This window comes from Protomyctophum bolini (genome assembly GCF_963924005.1).
Source record: "Protomyctophum bolini genome assembly, chromosome: 4".
NCBI classification, from domain to species: domain Eukaryota; kingdom Metazoa; phylum Chordata; class Actinopteri; order Myctophiformes; family Myctophidae; genus Protomyctophum; species Protomyctophum bolini.
Window position 1 is genome coordinate 25942653 of NC_137865.1, and position 18427 is coordinate 25961079.

General features: G+C 40.8%; 3 protein-coding genes across 4 annotated transcripts in view; all 3 read right to left on the minus strand.

Annotated features, from left to right (window-relative positions):
- Positions 1-582: 582 nt before the first annotated feature.
- Positions 583-5790, minus strand: kxd1 (KxDL motif containing 1). Its single transcript, XM_080761568.1, has 5 exons — positions 5630-5790; positions 4592-4699; positions 3490-3642; positions 2900-2946; positions 583-2559 (listed from the first exon to the last, which is right to left on the minus strand). Exons 2-5 carry the CDS (start codon positions 4687-4689, stop codon positions 2303-2305), a joined length of 555 nt encoding a protein of 184 aa, XP_080617694.1. The 5' UTR covers positions 4690-4699; positions 5630-5790; the 3' UTR covers positions 583-2302.
- Positions 5791-6320: 530 nt separating this feature from the next.
- Positions 6321-14937, minus strand: LOC308314038 (SIN3-HDAC complex-associated factor-like). The gene is made up of 6 exons (XM_080761418.1): positions 14823-14937; positions 12377-12504; positions 11815-11914; positions 11119-11242; positions 10022-10172; positions 6321-9159 (listed from the first exon to the last, which is right to left on the minus strand). Exons 2-6 carry the CDS (start codon positions 12502-12504, stop codon positions 8829-8831), a joined length of 834 nt encoding a protein of 277 aa, XP_080617544.1. The 5' UTR covers positions 14823-14937; the 3' UTR covers positions 6321-8828.
- A 1139-nt stretch (positions 14938-16076) lies between these two features.
- LOC308313518 (DENN domain-containing protein 5B-like) overlaps positions 16077-18427 on the minus strand; it is a 28037-nt gene continuing 25686 nt past the window's right edge. For both annotated transcript variants that reach the window (XM_080760674.1, XM_080760673.1), the window contains exons 20-21: positions 18240-18414; positions 16077-17486 (exon numbers count right to left, since the gene is read on the minus strand). In XM_080760674.1, coding sequence (XP_080616800.1) covers positions 17303-17486; positions 18240-18414 — 359 coding nt within the window. In that variant the 3' untranslated portion in view covers positions 16077-17302. The remainder of the gene's footprint in view (positions 17487-18239; positions 18415-18427) is intronic.

Genomic DNA, 18427 nt, shown 5'->3' on the forward strand with positions numbered 1-18427 from the left:
GACTCCTTCAAAACCGCTCTCAAAGGGCACCTACAGACGTCTGCAATTCAAAACTGGCCCCCGTAAAATCATAATCAAACCCCTCTTCCCCTAACTGTTTTTCCCCCAGTTTACCTCCCTTTATGATTTCCTGTTTTTGGTTATATAGAAGTGTATATTTATGTCTACTCAAATGTTCTGATGAATTGAAAATGGTGTAAACAAGTGTATGCTTTATGGTATCACAGTTAACAGTCTGCAAACTGTTAATAAATACTTCAATCTTCAATACTTAATCAAACTAAATGTCATTGACTACAACAGTCTGTAACAGATGCGTTACTCGTGTCCTGTATTTGACCTGTAGACCTATATTGTATAGATATTGGTGGACAAAAGTTTTGGGTAAAGAAAACATGTAACAAACTGCATTTACTGTATTATATTGGGTCTATGGGCTGGAAACCAGGCTAGTATTATACAACTTAATTCTTGTATATAGTGCAACAAGAGCAAAATCTGTGACATCTCATTGGCATTAACAAAACAATTTCAAATTTTTCAAAAGGTGTCTGATGCGAGTGGTGGTTAGGAAAACCGTAACACTATTATTAAACAAAAACAAAGGTGGTGTACAAAGTTGAGCTTGCATGTATCTTTGAATGCCAACCTTTGGCCACCAAATTGCAGCATGTCAGATATTCAGTTAGACTTTACAGATTTATATTACATTTCTGTCGATCGGTGCCATATTTCTTGTGCGTGCTTACCAGACTTGCCAGTACAGTAGGTCAAGGATGTAAATCCCTGAAGATTTATGACTAATGGTAAATTGTAAATGGTGCATTTATTTAGTGCCATCCCTATTACCCAAAGTGCGTTACATCATACAATGTAGATTACATTCACACAGACAGACAGCAGAAGAAACCATGCAAGGCACCAACCTGCTCATCTGGAGCAGTTGGGTGTACAGTTGTCAAGGACACTTCGACACACCGGCAGGAGCCAGGGGAGATGGAACTGGGACGCTTCCAATTCCAAAGCCACTGCAATATTGTGTGTGAATATTTTTCATATTTTGTGAATTGACCACGTGACTGATCTTCTTTCCCAAATATAGAGTTCCACACTCACACGTCAATAATAAAAGTCATGATCAATATAACGTCAGGGAATCGCTGGCAGAGATATGCACTCCACTGAGCAGCCCTCTCTACTTACTCATGCAATGGTGGGGTTAGGACACACACACACACACACACACACACACACACACACACAGTAATCTAAGTAAATTATGTTTAAACGGTTAAACCCAAACTTATTCCTAACCTTAACCTCAGTAAAACTATGCCTAAATCTAACCCTATTCCTAAACTTAACCCCAGTAAAACTATGCCTAACCCTAAACATATTTCTGACCTTATTCTCAGTAAAACAAAATAAAGAATACAAGAACCGCAGCACCGAGCGGTCGACATGAGGTCGGCGGAAAAATCGAGGGGCGAGATGGTTTAGGGGCGACCGTACTTGATACCATGTATGTACTGTATGTATGCATGTTAGGGTCCCTTATTGTGATGGTAACAGGTACGGTCGCCCCAATTCCATCTCGCACAAGCTTTTTTCCACCGACCTCACGCCGACCGCTCGGTGCAGCGGTTCTTGTATTGTTTATTTTGTTATACTGAGAATAAGGTTAGAAATACGTTTAGGGTTAGGCATAGTTTTACTGGGGTTAAGTTTAGGAATAGGGTTAGGTTTAGGCATACTTTTACTGAGGTTAAGGTTAGGAATCAGGTTAGGATTAAAACCGTTTAAGCATCATTTACTTGGTTAATTTAGGAATACCAGGCCGCGCAGTTCCGCCGGCTGTACACCAGTGGTAATAGACATTAGTTAGTAGAGTACTTAGAGTGCTCCAGAAACAAGTTCGTTCACAATGGGATGTCCAGTATTATTGTTAACAGAAAAACTCAAATATCACTCACAAAAAAAAGGAACAGCCTCTCAGTTGTATCTACACAGCAATACAATAAAATATACAAAGTGACCTCTGACCTATAAATAGTTAGCTTTGGAGTTCCGTTTTTGGGACTGTGGGAAATGCCATGTCCACGCATCATTGTTCATTTTCATCAGGCACCACACAGTGCATTATTTAGAAAAATGAGACGGGGGATACTTGTGTTGCAAGTAGGGGTCATGCACCAAAAATAGCAGTCTGTTTAAGACAATCTACAAGCTCGCCAAGCATTGTGAGCTTGCAGATCTGCCATTTTCGTTGTGCAGCACCCAGCAACTAGGTATAACTCAGAGGTTATTCTGCAGGGACAGAGTCAGGGCCCTCATGCCTCAGCACATCTGTCTCTGGGACGTCGAAGGTGGGTGTGTCGGGTGGCTCCTGAGAGAGGTCTTCAGAGCATGGGCTGACGGTGGGGGACACCACATCCGGACTGGTGTCACAGGACTCTGTGCTCTGCTCCGAGGTGGCCGTGGCAATCGTTGTGGCAATGCTCGGGGGCATAGGGTCAAACTCATCATCGTCATCCTCCAGGATGGGTGACTCGTGGATATCTGACAAAATGAAGAAACGATCTCTATTTAGACTTAGAAGACTGGTGCACTTCAAGTGGGTACGATATCATCATACTTCAACTTTTTATGTTGTTCCGTAAATGATTGGCTTTGTCACAATAGTAGCTAAAATAGCACTTCTACTGTACAAGTTCACAACTTCAACACGTAAACATGTAGATCTGCTATTTTTGTGACTTTTTATACATTTTGAACCAATGAAAAGTATTAACAAGAGCTTGTGACTAAACAAAACTGGATCCATTGGATCAGCCATTTCCTGACATATCAAGGTTTCCACCCGTCAGTGACGAATGCGATGATAAATAAGCAAACTTACTGCTAAAAGCATCTGGGTACTGCTTAGAAATCTTCCCCTTCAGTGTCCTAAAGGAAAACACAATTTGTCAGAATGGCGAGAAGAGGTGATTGCATACAGATGCTAAGGAGAACGTCACCCATTTTCAACCTTATCTTCATTTTACGTCTGAAGTTGGGTTGTGCAGTCAGAAACCTTCCTCATCACTAAGTTTTTTAGGCTTTTCTGCCTTTATTGATAGTATCAAGTGAAGATAGACAGGAAAGAGGGAGAGAGAGAAGGGGAGTCATGAACGGGACTCGAACACATGACGCGCTGTCAGGCCAAAGCCTATATGTGGTATGCGCCTGGACCACTTGGCCAGCGGGCGCCCCGAATCCTTTTTTTCCCCTTGCATTGCAGAACAATGGCTTCTATTTTAGCATAGTAACTTTTCCAGGAGGAGAAACGCTGTAGTTTCTATTCGTTTGGAATCCGCATTGATGATGATATTCATTTGAGATGCAAGGTGAGTGGACAAAAATGGTACCATCTTATAATGAGAATAATTTACATGAAGATGATGTTGAACATGGGTAACAGGTTTCTTTGTGTTTATAGGTGCACCAGACCTGATTCTTCTGAAAATGCTGTCCAAATCTTTCTTCATCTCCACAAGGGTTCGAGTGTGGAGCAAAAAGTGTTCATTCATCTGCTGTAGCCGCACACTGGACAGTCCATTGAAGTTTATCAGCATTTCATTGGTTTTCTCAAACCGGTCCAGCCTGTTTTTATTAGAACGATTCAGAAAAGTGTCAATTAAAAGAAATATGATCATAATGTCGTGGTGGGAAGAAACGCTGCATCTCTATCATTCAACTTTTTATGTTTTTGCGTAAATTAATGACCTACTTTGTCAAACATGTGTCACACAAAGGTAGCACAAATAGCCGATCTACAATCTCTTGCTGACATAACATTGTGACTAAATAATAACTACTGTACATTGGATCCATGAAACACAGATTATTTTTTCAAAGAACATTAAGCGTTTTTGACACAAGGTTTCCACCCAACAGACGATAACAGACAATTAAGGTGCTTCTCGGGGTGTAAAGTTGAGTCTAGGCTCTGGATATAAGGGTTAAACATAAAAAGAATGTTAAAGTCCTCAGGATACACGACCAAGATTAAATTGTCCTTTTCTGCAGAGTGTAAGTGATATTGTCACAGCAAATAATTAACATAGACCTAGAACCTGTGATCATTTAATTAACTTCGTAAATTTTCATGTATCAGAGGCATAGAACGGTCTGCTTAACTTCTGTTCGGGTTCCAAATTGAAGGCCTAAATGTGATAAATGCTCCGTTTGTACTCACCCATTAAAGCATTCCAAAGACGTGGAGTGAAATATGCTCGACTATGACGTCTGCTGTAAACAGGACGTATTCGTAAAATCAGTCCAGCGATCATTCCGGGCCCCTTTGCCCGGAGAGAAAGACGTCCGTGTGCATCTCGTGAAAAAGTGAAGATAATTGACTAAATACACGTTTTGTGCCAGAACTTTCACATGGATATAAAACTAGAGGACCATATTTCACTCCACGTCTTTGGAATTATTTAATGGGTGAGTACAAACGGAGCATTTATCACATTTAGGCCGCCGATTTGGAACCCGAACAGAAGTTAAGCAGACCGTTCTATGGCTCTTGTATGTGAAATACAGTACTCACATATGTCTCTGGGCCTGGATGATGGCATTAACATCTTCTGAGTTCACCATGCTGAGCATCCTGTTACAGAACTGTCCAGATGCTGTGGGCTCCACCATGATGAAAATGCTGCAAGTGCAAGTTTAGTTTTTTAGTAGCTCTGGTCCATAGATTTTTAATTAGAGCAGCTCTGAGCAGGGGTGTCGAACTCATTTTGGGCCACATTGATCAAAAGGTCACTTGATGTGGGTCAGAACCAGTTGCGGTGTGTATTAGCCCCACAAGTCAGAACCCAATGGTAGTGAAGTTTCTGACATTTTTAGACCCACACCATGGGGTCCTATTCCACCGCTAACCTGCTACCTGGTACACAAACATAAATAAACATACCGGTAAATACCTTCGGAAACGCTCTCAGAATCAGAATCACTCAAACGATCAGAATCACTCAAACGCCGCAGAGACGTTTCCGATGATATTTATGTCTGCGTTCTATAATTTGCATACGAAAACACATTAACGAACAGGGACCCCATGGTTCGGTTCAGATAGATCGAGCTGACCCAGGGGGTTCCGAGAGGGGCTAGGTGTGTGTGTGTGTGTGTGTGTGTGTGTGTGTATATATATATATATATATATATATATATATATATATACACTGTATATATATAATGAAGACTATAGTTACTTTAATTATTAACAAACAATGCAATAAGGAGCCACAATATATTTTTTTTAAGTAGAACAATTTGAAGTGAATTGTTCGAATGATTACCAGAGTCTCCTCAAACCCACACCAAGGACATAGGCTATAGACCAAACATTGAGCACTGAATCCAAAAAGTGCAACAGAAGATATTATGCCTTGAAAAGTTGATCAGTGAGTAGATTTGTCATTTTGAAAATACACAATATAAAGCATGCATACTAAAACCGCTTCGGCAACTAGATCTTTCATAATGTCGCATTCTGAAAGATTGAATAGATGTGTTTCAAATCATATTCATCTTATTCAGCTCAGCTTGCTATGCATCCAGAAAACGAAATTAGCCTTTTTACCTTACAGCTTCGACGGTCGCTTTTTCTGTCACACTATATAATTTTATAGCATATGTCTACGCAATACGCATGAATCCCAAATACCAAAACTGTAGCATATAAAATATAAGTATAGACTGATGCTGGATATAAGCCTAGGATCAAAGCTGCAGCAAAACTAGAAATTATAAATACTTCCGTGTTTATTAAAATGGTCTCGTCACATGACATCCACTTCCGGTTGAAGTGGCTGCGTTCCAAACCTAGGATCGCTAGTGAGCAGCGTAGTGTTGCAAATAAATCAACTATAAATGATGATAAATAATAATGAAAAAAACTATTTGTAGACCTGTAGCACTTTCAACAAGCATAAAATAAAACACGCACATAGCATATGAGGATAATAGGATAACGAAATAACAGAGCAGAACTTCTAACAGAAGATAATACACATTCCAGCAGAACCTACAATTAAAAATATCCCTGGTCCAGGCAGTGCATTAGCGAGTCTTTCACTAGTGAGACCAAATTACAACTATAGCCTACAAACACAGTCAATGTGTAACATCTGTGCCTTGTGTTCCCTGTTCCAGTAAAACGTGATAACTTAACATTTTAAAACTAAAATAGGGCAGGCCTACATTACAGTATGACAGAATACATTTATATTATATTTATTCACCTTCCCAATAAGTTCAATAAATGACACATGTCACAAAAACTATTTTATTAAGGGACAAGTAAAAAAATTACATGATGTATAAAAAAATACAAAACTGATTTGTCTAACTTGTAAGCGTAAATATGCATAGCTACAATACATGCAAGAAGCACTAAAATGCTTATAAGACAGCAGCTACTCTACATCATCCTGTGACATCATTACGCTAAAGGTAAAGGGGACAAAGTAAAGTTTGGTCATTCATAGTCTACTTCTTAGTCTACCTACATAATAGATTTAAAAAAATGATGATATCGGAATAAGTTAGGCCGCACACAACTCAGCTCAGAAGGTAAATAAATACTTAACCAACATTTCACAAATATTAACTGTCAATCGGAGGCAGTACTAAACACTGTCCTCGTCAGAATTACATTCAGTTTAAATTACTGATGTACAAAAACCATCCTATTGGAAAAAGATTAACAGAGTTCATAGTATTACACTTCTAACAGGGGGATGCAGTGATACAAATAAATATGAAATAAATAAATAATGGGACCCAATATAGGGGTCGTACCCCTCACCCCACCCCATATACACATAACACCCCCCCCTCCCTTCCAACTACAGCATTACATGTATGAAATTCCATATTAGTGTCCTTTTTAAAATACCATAAAATACGTACATATAGAAATGACCTTGGACGTGCACAATTGTCCATAAAAATCTGCATTGATTTGACATTGGGTGAATTTAAATGTGCTTTGGCTTTCATGTGATAAATAAAGTAATATTAGTAAGTAAGTAATATATCACAACACCCTTGTGGTATATAAGAGGCAATGGCATAGTGTTTTAGCTTGTATAAAATCTTTTACCAACTACTAAGCCGGGAATGACATAAATCACTGATTAATATTGCTGAATGGTTATAGACCAACCGGTTTGTTTTACTGTTGTATTGTGCTGTATTGTGATGTAAAGACACTTTTTTGTATTTGTCCATTTTCTTTCTCTTTTTTCCCCTTTTTGTTTTTACATAAAAAAATAATTTAAATTTTCAGCAAACTGGTTATCTAAAAAATAAAAATAAATTTTACAATTATTTTATAAGGCCATGCAATTTAGTAGACTCATGCATCGATCACTTGGGTCTTTTCGATGAGAGGGCTTTGTTGCCATTCATGCAAAATGCACTGTTGCTGAGGCCACAATAAATATACCCATCGTCCCTTATTGTTCCTTATTCTTAATTTATATGTGACTGTCATATGACAGTGGCACTCACTAGAAATAGCAGATCAAGTTCTGAACACATCAAAATGCATCTGCTACACATTGTGAGCTTCTAGATCTGCTATTTTCGGCCAGCAACCCTGTCGTACAGAGACAAATAAATCAGGCTTTAATACCAGTTCCATAATTAACACTAGCAATGTCTATAACACATACTTAAGGCTGGTGTATTTGCTGTTGGTGCTGTGAATAGGCCTTATTTAAATGGACCCACATATTCACATACATACAGGCTAATCCAGTCTAGCTACTGTAACATACTGTACAGAGTCAATGTAATTATTGGACAGGTACAAATACAAAGGCTACTAGGTCTGTGATCTGAAAAGTGTTTAAATGATATGAAAAGAGGAGGTTCATTCCAAAATGAGCTATCTACCATAAAAACGTACTAAAAGATAGTAAAACTCATCTTACTTCACCCAAAAATATAGTACTTTTGAGCGATGAATTGCCACAAGCACCTTTTTTTTCTTTTTTCCCCCCTTTTTTCCACCCAAAGAGATATAGAGCATTTTGGAGTAGAAATCGTTTCACTGTACCAGCAAACTGGACTTCCAGCATTTTATCTGAACTTAAGTAAATCAAAACGCCACGGATGGTGCTCAACTGTCAGGACAGAAATAATATTAAATACAAAAAACATGACACGGATGAAAAACATAGAATTCATAAGTTATCAAGGTAGAAGACAAAAGGAGTTTCAGCTGCTCTTTGCTTGAAGGCAACCTGAGGTGACTTCTTTTCTGTTAAGTGCTTGAAAATTGAAAACACCCAAAAGACTTCATCTAAGACAGGGATCTTCAACGTTTTTCAGGCCAAGGACCCATTAGCCGAGAGAGATGAAGCAGTGACCACCACTACATATTGTATCAAATTGTGTTGCAAATTTAAACTTTTTCATAGATTTCATAGATAGCTTTCATGTAGGATTCATGTATATCAGACATTTAACCACTTAAACCATCAATACCTTGTAAACTTGACCTTTGACTCAGTACTACTCTTTTTGTACTCTGCACCAAACCTCTTTGCCAAAAAGAGCTGAACTACAACAGCGTGAGGCGTTGTGTGCTTGTAGACCTGCTATTTTTGGATAAAGTTCTCCCCAGAATAGGGATGCTAGGGTTCGAGTGGTTAATGTAAGAAAAAAAAGAAAGGACTTGACGCCCCCCTGAAGTGTAGCTCTGAGGACCCCCTAGTTGTCCCGGACCCCCTATTGAAGACCCCTGCTCTAAGATGTGCACAGAACCAGTGTCACCACTCAGCCTCAATGGAAGGAGTCGTCGCCATGGCAACACGCAACTGAGGAACCTCGGTGCTCTCCTCACAGGCTGCCCTTTCCTTCACCTCCGCTTCCGTCTGGGAATTCTCCTCGTTCGCCACCTCCTCAATTTGCACCTCTTCTCCCACGGGCCCCTCTTCCACCTCCACCTCCTCTTCCTCCTCGTCATCCTCTTCCTCATAGCCCTCCTCTTCATCCTGCCGCTGTTGCCGCTGCTTGCGGCAGCAGGGCTTGAATAGATGGGGATCAATGAGCACTTCTCCAAAGCGCCCCTTGTAAATGATTCCACAGCACACCTTTTGTCTGGACAATGAGACGTGGGATAGTTACAAACACAACAAGTCAATTAATCTTAACCGAGGCTATATGATCCTTGGAAACAAGCAGGGGAGTGAGACCGTGTTAAATGACGCCTATTGAGCTTGTAGATCAGCTATTTTAGCAGAATGTTCACCCTAGAATAATTAGAGATGCTAGGGTTCATGTGGTTAAATGCTTTACAGTGTCTTATTACTTGCGCAAGCAGAGCGCGCAAGTACTAGTTTCGCCCGGGACTCGTATGCACCGTCCCAGCCGTCCCACAACTTTTGATGCGTATGCACCGTCCAAGCAAATTGTGCCTGATACGGCAGTGGTGCCAGATTACATGGTGTGTATACTGTATGTATAACTAGCTCTCAATGATGACGTAAAAAATATGTGGATTAAAGGACCCAATGCCAGAGTGTAATTGGTTTTCGATGGTGACGTAATGACGATATGTTTTAGTATTGGGAGGATTAAAGGTAATGCTCCTATGTATACATGTATGTAATCTGGCACCACTGCCGTATCAGGCACAAGTAGTCATTACTGAGATTTGACAGTTTGTAGCGGTCGAAAGTACTTGCACGCACTGCCTGCGCACTAGTAGGCCATTTATGGCAACAAGCAAGTACCGGTATGCACTCGACAGAGTGCAGTTCTAGTTATTATTGTTATTGTTATAAAGCGTTTGAATGTTCACCATAGTATTCATGATTGCTTAAAAGTATAATTTTACATTTATAACTAATGTTTATAATGCATTACAGATTACTTCATAGAAAGTAGATTTTGATTCACCATTGGTGCTGACCCATTATTAGGCATGCTTGCATCTACAGATGTGGGTGAGCTAATTTACCTCTTCCAGTAGGTGAGGTCCAGGAAGGAGAAGACAGGAGTGCGGCTGGATCCACGCCTGATCTCAGTGTCTGATCCTTCATCTGACAGGTTGCTGTAGCTGGGAGACTGAGCTGGAGATGTACTGGAGGTGGTGCTGTGGGCATCTGAATCTAACGGACAAAACACACCACATATAATACAGTATAGATAGGATCTACTCAAGGTATAGTTAGGTGCCCAGTCGTCAAGTTTACTCATATCAGTATGATAGACACCATCAAATATATCCTGCAAAGAGCATATCCACTGAACCCGAATCAGAATAGGGTCGACGTGGTATGTGTTTGCTAGCCTAGGATTGAGCTTACTCCACTTGCCTCCCAACTTGCCCCAAACTATCCAAGTACTGCCTTGGGTCTAGGCGTATTATCCCGCCCTCAATGTTTTCACATATTGTACAGTTAATATAAAACGCATTATTCAGGCACATTTCAGCCACCTCTTTTGCCCATTAGGACCACCCACGCAACGGCTTTCTATGTTACATTTTTTTTTTCATTGCCCCATGGCACTAGAGCTTCTAGTCATGATACTGTAATAGACACCATCAAATATACCCTGCAAAGAGCTCCTTCGTATTCATTTGTGCAAGTGTGATTTTTAGTGTTAAATAGCTCTATATTCCCATAGCAATCAATGATAGTGTGTTTAGTCAGAGTCTCTTTAGTTTACAGAAAATACTATTTCAGGACAGGTCAGATAACAATTTCATCCAAACAGGAAAGACGGTGATTAAACAAATAAATGAGCAGACAAAATTGGCATAAGGTGATATATTATCCTTGTGGGTTCTCTCTCCTGATTAAATCAAATGTGTAACCCACCTGAACATATATTTTCTGTTTACTAAAGTGATTTATAGCAATGAATATAGAGAATATGGGGGAATATATATAAACATATTATTTAAACAAAAACATATGAATTACAGCTCCTTTAACTGTGTACAAATATAGCCAAATGGAACCGTAAAAAAGGTGTAATCAAAACAATTTTCTCCGCCAAAAGTTAAAAAAATAAATGTAAAAAAATATACATATAAAATGCAGAACTAACTGTTTCTCTTGAGTTCTTTTTGCAGTCTGCTGATCTGGCTTGGCCTCGCTTTCTTGGAGAGAGATTTAATCTTCTTTGGCCTAGAGGTTATCTTTAGGCTTGGACCCCCTCTCGCATCAACCACCTGCAACGAGAGAAAAGGAGGGGTTTTATAATTACCAGAGAAAGTACAATAGCCACACTATTCCACTGAGACGTAATAAAAACTAATTTAAAGCTGGAGATACAGCCTAATACAATTAGTTTTCAGTTTTTTTAACCCTGGCGTTCCTCTGGGCATGTCAAAATAGACAAACATTCGTTGAAAATAGACCATCTGCAAGCTAACAGGTGAGTTTGTAGAGCTGCTACTTTCAGTGAAGACATTTGGTGTAAAGGGGAAAAAAGAGGAGACCAATCCCTGGGGGACCCCGGTCAACAAAGTATACGGTTTTCTGTGTTTGTTTTCTCAAGATATTTTTGGGTCTTTTTGCCTTTATTGATAGATTAACAGTAGTATTGATAGATTAACAGTAGTTTTTGACAGGAAAGGGGGAGAGAGATGGGGGGGGGGACGCAGCAAAGGTCGTCGGGATCGGGACTCGAACCTACGGTCAGGCTGGATTACCAACCTAGGTGCCTGGACTGCTTGGCCGGCCCAGGCCTCAAGTATACATTTATACTTAGTACTTAATAAATAAACCCGAAGTCACTTACATGATTCCAGTTCTTCTTGGATCCCACAGGGAGTTTTTTCCATCTCTTCACCAGGAGGACACAAGCATTACAAATCTCCCCACATCGAATTTCACACAACCTTTAAAATTAGGGAAATGTATGTCAGTTGTCTGTTGCTCCCCTTCCCCTTTCCCCAAGAGGACCACAATGGAAACAAGCCTAACAGCTTTCTTGTGAATTTATCCTTTTGAAATATATTTTCAATAAAGTATTCAATCAATCAATCAATCAATCAATCAGAACAATGGGTACCATCACACCTAACTTTGATTCTGCCCATGTGGCCGTCTTTTTGCAATGATTTTCAATGGGAACCGAGCGTTTTGTGAAAATGCTCTGTTCCTGTTGAAAACCATTGCAAAAAGCTGGGCATAGGCAGACACAAAGTTAGGTGTGACCGTAGCCTAAAGAACGTCTTGTGTGGTTGCATTATTGCATATACCATATGAGGAAAAGACAGGTTTAATACTATGTAAATGTGACATATACTCTAGTACACATTGATGTTTTCCCACACCACACCCACAGTCCTGTTTCTCACCCGAAACAGCTTGTGAAGTCTTTCTCATATCTCTTGCTGTCTGTGAAGCGCGAACTGGAAGACTTAGCACGGCAGATGCAACAGCCATCCAGACTCCTGTACATCTTGGGCTTGTGAAAACCAAACATCTGCACACAAATCACAACGAGAAAAGATATTCAGCATAGCTTCATAAAAATCACACCTGTGTGAAGTGAGGGGCCCTTTCATCATCATCATACATTATCTCATTCTAGCCAATCACAATTTGCATCCTCACTTTTCCTTCTTCACTTTCCTCACTTTTATCTTCAATATGTACTTTGCTCAGCCAATCAAATCATCGCTATGGGGTGATCAGACAATCACAAGCCAATGTTTGTGTTTACACAAACCCGGAAAGCTGGGCATAAGAGGGGCTAGCGCTCCTCAAAAATATGGTACTACAAATATAGACTATAGAGGCCAAAAAAGTACACTTATCAACAGCTGAGCTGTGCAGGTTAGGATTCATTTTTAGAGATGGTATATTTTCATTTACGACTTTAAAACTTCCATTATTAATGAACCTATAGTTGTGTAATGGTGGTTGACTGCAGTATTACCGTATTATAAGCAATCAATCAAAAAACGCACCATATAGAGCATCTTGTATCCCTGCTACTCTTGACCCAAATGAGGGAACTAGGTCAACAGTCACAGACCACGCGCCAGACAGATCATGTCACCATGTTGCGCTCTTCATGTTGGTGACACTGTTTGTACTAATATGTCACAAACATAGACGCGTAAACTATGCATTACTTGTTATGGGGACGGGGTATTAAAAGGGCACTTCCGCACTTGTGAGCTGGTCTTGTTGCAGATATAGACATGCAAAATGAGGAATTCCAACGTGGAGAATTAGCTCGAGGTGTATTGGGTGAACTGGTTAATGGTTATTATGAATTATTTTGTTGCTAGGCAAAAGGAAATGTTCGCGGCACATGTGTTCCTGAACTGCGGCAAAACGGCGAGCCGCGCCCCCAGACTAGTCTGATTTGTACTTCCTCGTACATCGGTGTTGCACGGCTAGAGAAAAAAGGACGATCTGCAAGCTCACAACAGCGGCGCGCTGCGACGCACTGAGCGCTTGTAGCTCAGCTATCAAGCCTATCATCGAAGCAGAACTCCAAGCCTATCGGCCCGGACAGTGCAGAGCCACACGGTAGAATACAGTACGTGACGTCACTCAACATGGCAACACACACTTCAAAGGCGGCGGCGGTGGCGTGCAAAGGGGTGTGTGATGCGATTTTCCGCAAAACACGCAGGAATAAAGTTAAAAGTCAAAAATCGCCACGAAAGTGACGGGGAAATGGACACACAATGTGACGGAGGTGACATTTGCACGCGGCCGCTTCGTTAAAGCACGAGTTTCCATCGAGAGAAAAGTGTAACATCGATCTTCACCGCCCACTTTCGCCAGGAAAGCATGGCACGCTGCTTCATGCGCACCCATTTTATGATGCCGACCGTCCTCTGGTCGACGCTGCACGCCTGCAAACTGAGCTGCAGCGGCAACTTTATTCCGCTGCCGAGACCAAATTATATGTACAAAGTGGTGCGAGAACAAAGAATCTCTCAAAAAAAATCGGAGGGGGTTGAGGGGGAATTCGTTAAAGACCAAACATCGTGTAATTTGATCTTTACTCTTTGTTATTGGAATGGAGAGTCGCGTCACTGCAACAGTCCACCTACAACTACACGCGCACCAAGTTTAAAGCACCGACTTACTTACTTTGCGGTTCAAAGTCTCGGCTAAATGTTGAAAGGGCGAGTGTTGTTACTGTTGTATTCATTCAGCCGATGTTGCGGAAAACGATACAAATGACGAGTGATCTTGCGATGTTATTTATGTTGACAGGAGCACTGGAGCAGCGTGCTCAAGCGCACCTCTCTAGCACGGGTGGGCGTGAGAGATCCAACTTGTTTATTTAGGATCGTTACTTAGAAGTCCTACATCTCTAGGTTGTTACTGCAACTTGGACAGATTTTTTAAATAAGAGTAGGCCTACAGATTTATACCTAAACATTAACATCGAGGCGTAAAAACACCCAATGAAGGCGTGAGGAAAAGACCTGTCTCTCCAGCATCCAAATGCACTTTGCAAACCAAATGATAACATTCTTGGCAAAACCTTTGCACAATTAACACACTATTTCCTCAGCTATGCTATTCGGCGGCTCCTAAATTAGGTTTTGCAATACATGCCCTCTTAGATAAAAAGTGGCCACAGGGTTGCCTTTAGTTCCACGTTATTTTATCCAGTTTGCCCTGCAGTAGGCCCCAAAATAAGCAATTGTTCTCAGAGACAACTCGAAGCTTGTTTTGAATTACCGAATTACAATCATGCGGCTTCTTCAACCCCGCACATTTTCAACGCAAATTCCCAATTCAAAAATGAACGTCACGCATATCGCTTACCTTGTTCCAAGTTGCGCGAAGTTGATACAAAGTGATAATCCTGTTAAACTCGTCGTTACAATGTAACTATTATGAAAATCAACCCGCATCAGAAACCCGCTCTCTCTCTCTCTCTTGTTGATGTCTCCCTTGCAGACGGGACTGGATAGTTGTGGATCTAGTGCGCATGCGCCGTACCCACGCCTCCATTTCAGAGTAGAGCTCGGGCTTTTTCTTTTTCTTCAATCAAATGCATTTACATAAAGCGCTGACGTACGAGTGCGTCTGCACTCTACTGGCCATATAAGGATGGGAACATTGCGCGGGAACAGGGGGCTCGGCCCTGGTTGCCATTGGTTGCTATGGCACATTGGAGAATGTAAGCAAGAAGGTGGAGCCTGTCCTTTTTACTATAGGACGCCAGATGGCCTCCTGTCTGGAGGAGGCCAAATGAGCATTGTTCATTTCATTTGAGTGACCGTCAGTCACCACCGACCGCGTCTCGGACGTCTAGGCACTGGGCAGCAGTAGGCCCTAGCCTAGGCATGAGTGTGTTAAACACAAAAAAAACATCACAGTATAAGACATTAAAAACACTTCCACTGCCGTGTTAAAAAATAAGGTTATAGTCAATCACTCTGCAAGGCTAACCTTACAAAAATCACACCCATGTGAAGTGAGGGGCGCTAATATATTAAAGTCTAGTAACTCATGTTGATTAGGTGATGTAATGCCAGTGATGTAAAACAAACGGTGCCAACACAGACATTAAACGCCATTAACAATAAAGAGACAATATGATGTAAACACATTGACGTACATTTTCCCTTCATTGTCAATGCGTTTACTAAACAAACTTTGAACTAAAGACAAACAGTAAACCTGTGTATAGGAGCAGGGCCCCTCAAAAATGAAGAAAAAAAATACTGTTATTCATTCACTTAATTCTGAAGACTTGTATTTTTGAGGGCCCCTCCTATATACAGGTTTAATGTTTGTTTTTAGTTCAATGTTTGTTTTAAAAACACCATTGACAATGAAGAGAAAATGTACATCATCTTGTCCCCAACACAAACATTAAATGCCATTAACAATAAAGATAATTTAATGTTTGTTTTGTTTTACACCAGCATGTCGAGTTATGGGATGCCAAACTCATCTAAAGCATAATATGCAAGTCGTAATCTGATTACTAGCAGAGCACCTGTAATTGACGTTTTTTTTAAAAAATACATAGGCTTGCACAAAAGAAAAGGTCTGGTTTATGTCAATTTCAACTTTATTTTTAACAACACATTTCATAAATATGGAAACAATTCATTATTGCTTACCGTACTCTAATTTATACTCAAAATTATAATAGAGGCTTGGTCATTGCAGGTTAGAGAGTACTGTAGGACAGTGCGGGAGAAAATAATTCCATAGTTCACAAAACTAAATGCAACATCAACATAAAACACAGCATCTTCAGGAATCTAAACTTATTTTGTCTCAGTATCACAAAGACAACTGCACAATTAAACAAACATGACAATCCACAATTTCAGCACAATGTGCAATATGTTTTACACCGCCATGAACAAAATGTCACTATACTTAAATATTTCATAAATTCGTAATGCCATACAACAAAAGAAAAACCACAGAGAAAAAAAGCTTTTGTTTAACGAAGCAATACAAATAATTTAGCTGACAGTTAGGACACACATTTGGTTTCAGTATTCTTCCAGTAGCATTTCAACTGCAAAATAGGCATAACCCTGTATACGACCCCAAAAGACGGTAATCCATCCTTTATTTAGACATATAGTGTGTGTGTGTGTGTGTGTGTGTGTGTGTGTGTGTGTGTGTGTGTGTGTGTGTGTGTGTGTGTGTGTGTGTGTGTGTGTGTGTGTGTGTGTGTGCGTGTGCGCGCGCGCGCGCCTGGAGTCCCGCATCTATAGTTAATGAGATCACAACACCTTGAGACAAAAAAGATTTGGCCATGCATGTACTGTACTAAGTTGAAAATTGAAGTGCAAGCATTACAGCAACAGGAGAAGAGAGAGTTACAGTGGTTCTAGTGCCAAGGTCATGGGGCGAACTGTGAAAATATCTACTATAGATGGGCGATGAGAGATGGTTCCCACTTTCTCCTTGAGGAAACAGAATATCACAGTGTAAACAGGCATAAGAAAATCATACAATATTTCCTTAAGCAAATATATAGGACAGTTACTTCAGTGTACAAGGCAATATGTTTTGAACAGCTCTTGGGATAAGGAATTGCCATACTCCTCAATACTTCATTATGTTCATCCAGTCCATCGTCTTTTCCACAATAAAGTCTTTATTCTGAATGTGCAAGCCATGGGTCTTTCTCAGTTGTCTGAATATACTTCCTTTTCCTTCCCATGGAAAGAAGGTCATTCAACTCTCTTGAGGCTCACCCTTCAGTGTTCTTGCAGAAGGTTGTGAAGGAGGAGTCAAACTCCACATCTCATAATGTCCATTTGGCAGGGTTAGAGGTCAACCCCTTTGACCAGGGCTGTCTCCAAGGTGATGGTGAAGTCATGGAGTGTGTGCAGGATGCGGGAGAGGGAGTGAACAGCTGCACGGTCCCGAATCAGCGCTCCCTCCTCATACGTCCGTGGTGTCAGGGCACATTCAGCCAGCAGGAGGAGCCACTGGGAGAGCAGCCGGTCCCTGCCAATTCAAACAGGTCGACAATAATGGTCCCATAAATGATTAATGAAGGTTCATATTACAAGACTCGCAAGACATGGGGTGAGCAAGTTGCCTGCAACATAATGACCAGGGTTGTGTACTTTCTCCTGACCAAGCACTCAACCACAGTGAATTGTGCTGTTCTTTTTCAGGTTTCAGCAACAATTTCCTTGACTGGGTCTGGCTGTAAACGGATAACTGCAAGCTATGACCTGCTAAAAGGACGGTAGCAAGTCTTGGGTTTCTCTACAGAGCAAGCAATTAATGTGTTTATAATGAACTCACTCACCTTACCCCACTGCATCGCAAAAATACTCATCCCCAACGGCATGGTTGATTGATATTAATTTCACCATTACATACCATCATAGTATTGTATTGCCTTTCATTGCAACAGGCAAAGCCTGGCCCCATAATAACAGTGTGTGATATAAATGGGTCAATTTGAAAGGACATCAGAGAAGCAGTTCTGCTGTATGGCACCTATTCAGGGCTCCAGGGAAAGGAAAGTGTGCCCGTTACATACATGACATAATACAGCCAGCAGGGGGCCATCACACCTCAGATTAGACTAGTTAAGGCTTTAACCCACTTTGAATGCAGAAAAGCAAAGCACTACATTATATAAATGCTGTAATATTATTCATTATTAAAAGCATTTTCATTTTCCATTTTAGTAAACATTGTGTACTTCAAATCCGAAATCTTGAATTAAGAATCCAGAATCCTCACCGGACACCTAGGCACACAAGCAGCTGGAATTTGCCTTCCTTCCCGATGTTGCGTGGTGAAGCGTTGATTGCACTGACATAGTGACACAGTGAGTCACAAGACAGGCTCACGGGTTCCGTTGATCCCCGCAAGTCCCCCATCTGATCAGCGGTCTCCATGGAAACCACTGCCTTCTCTGTTGGAAGATC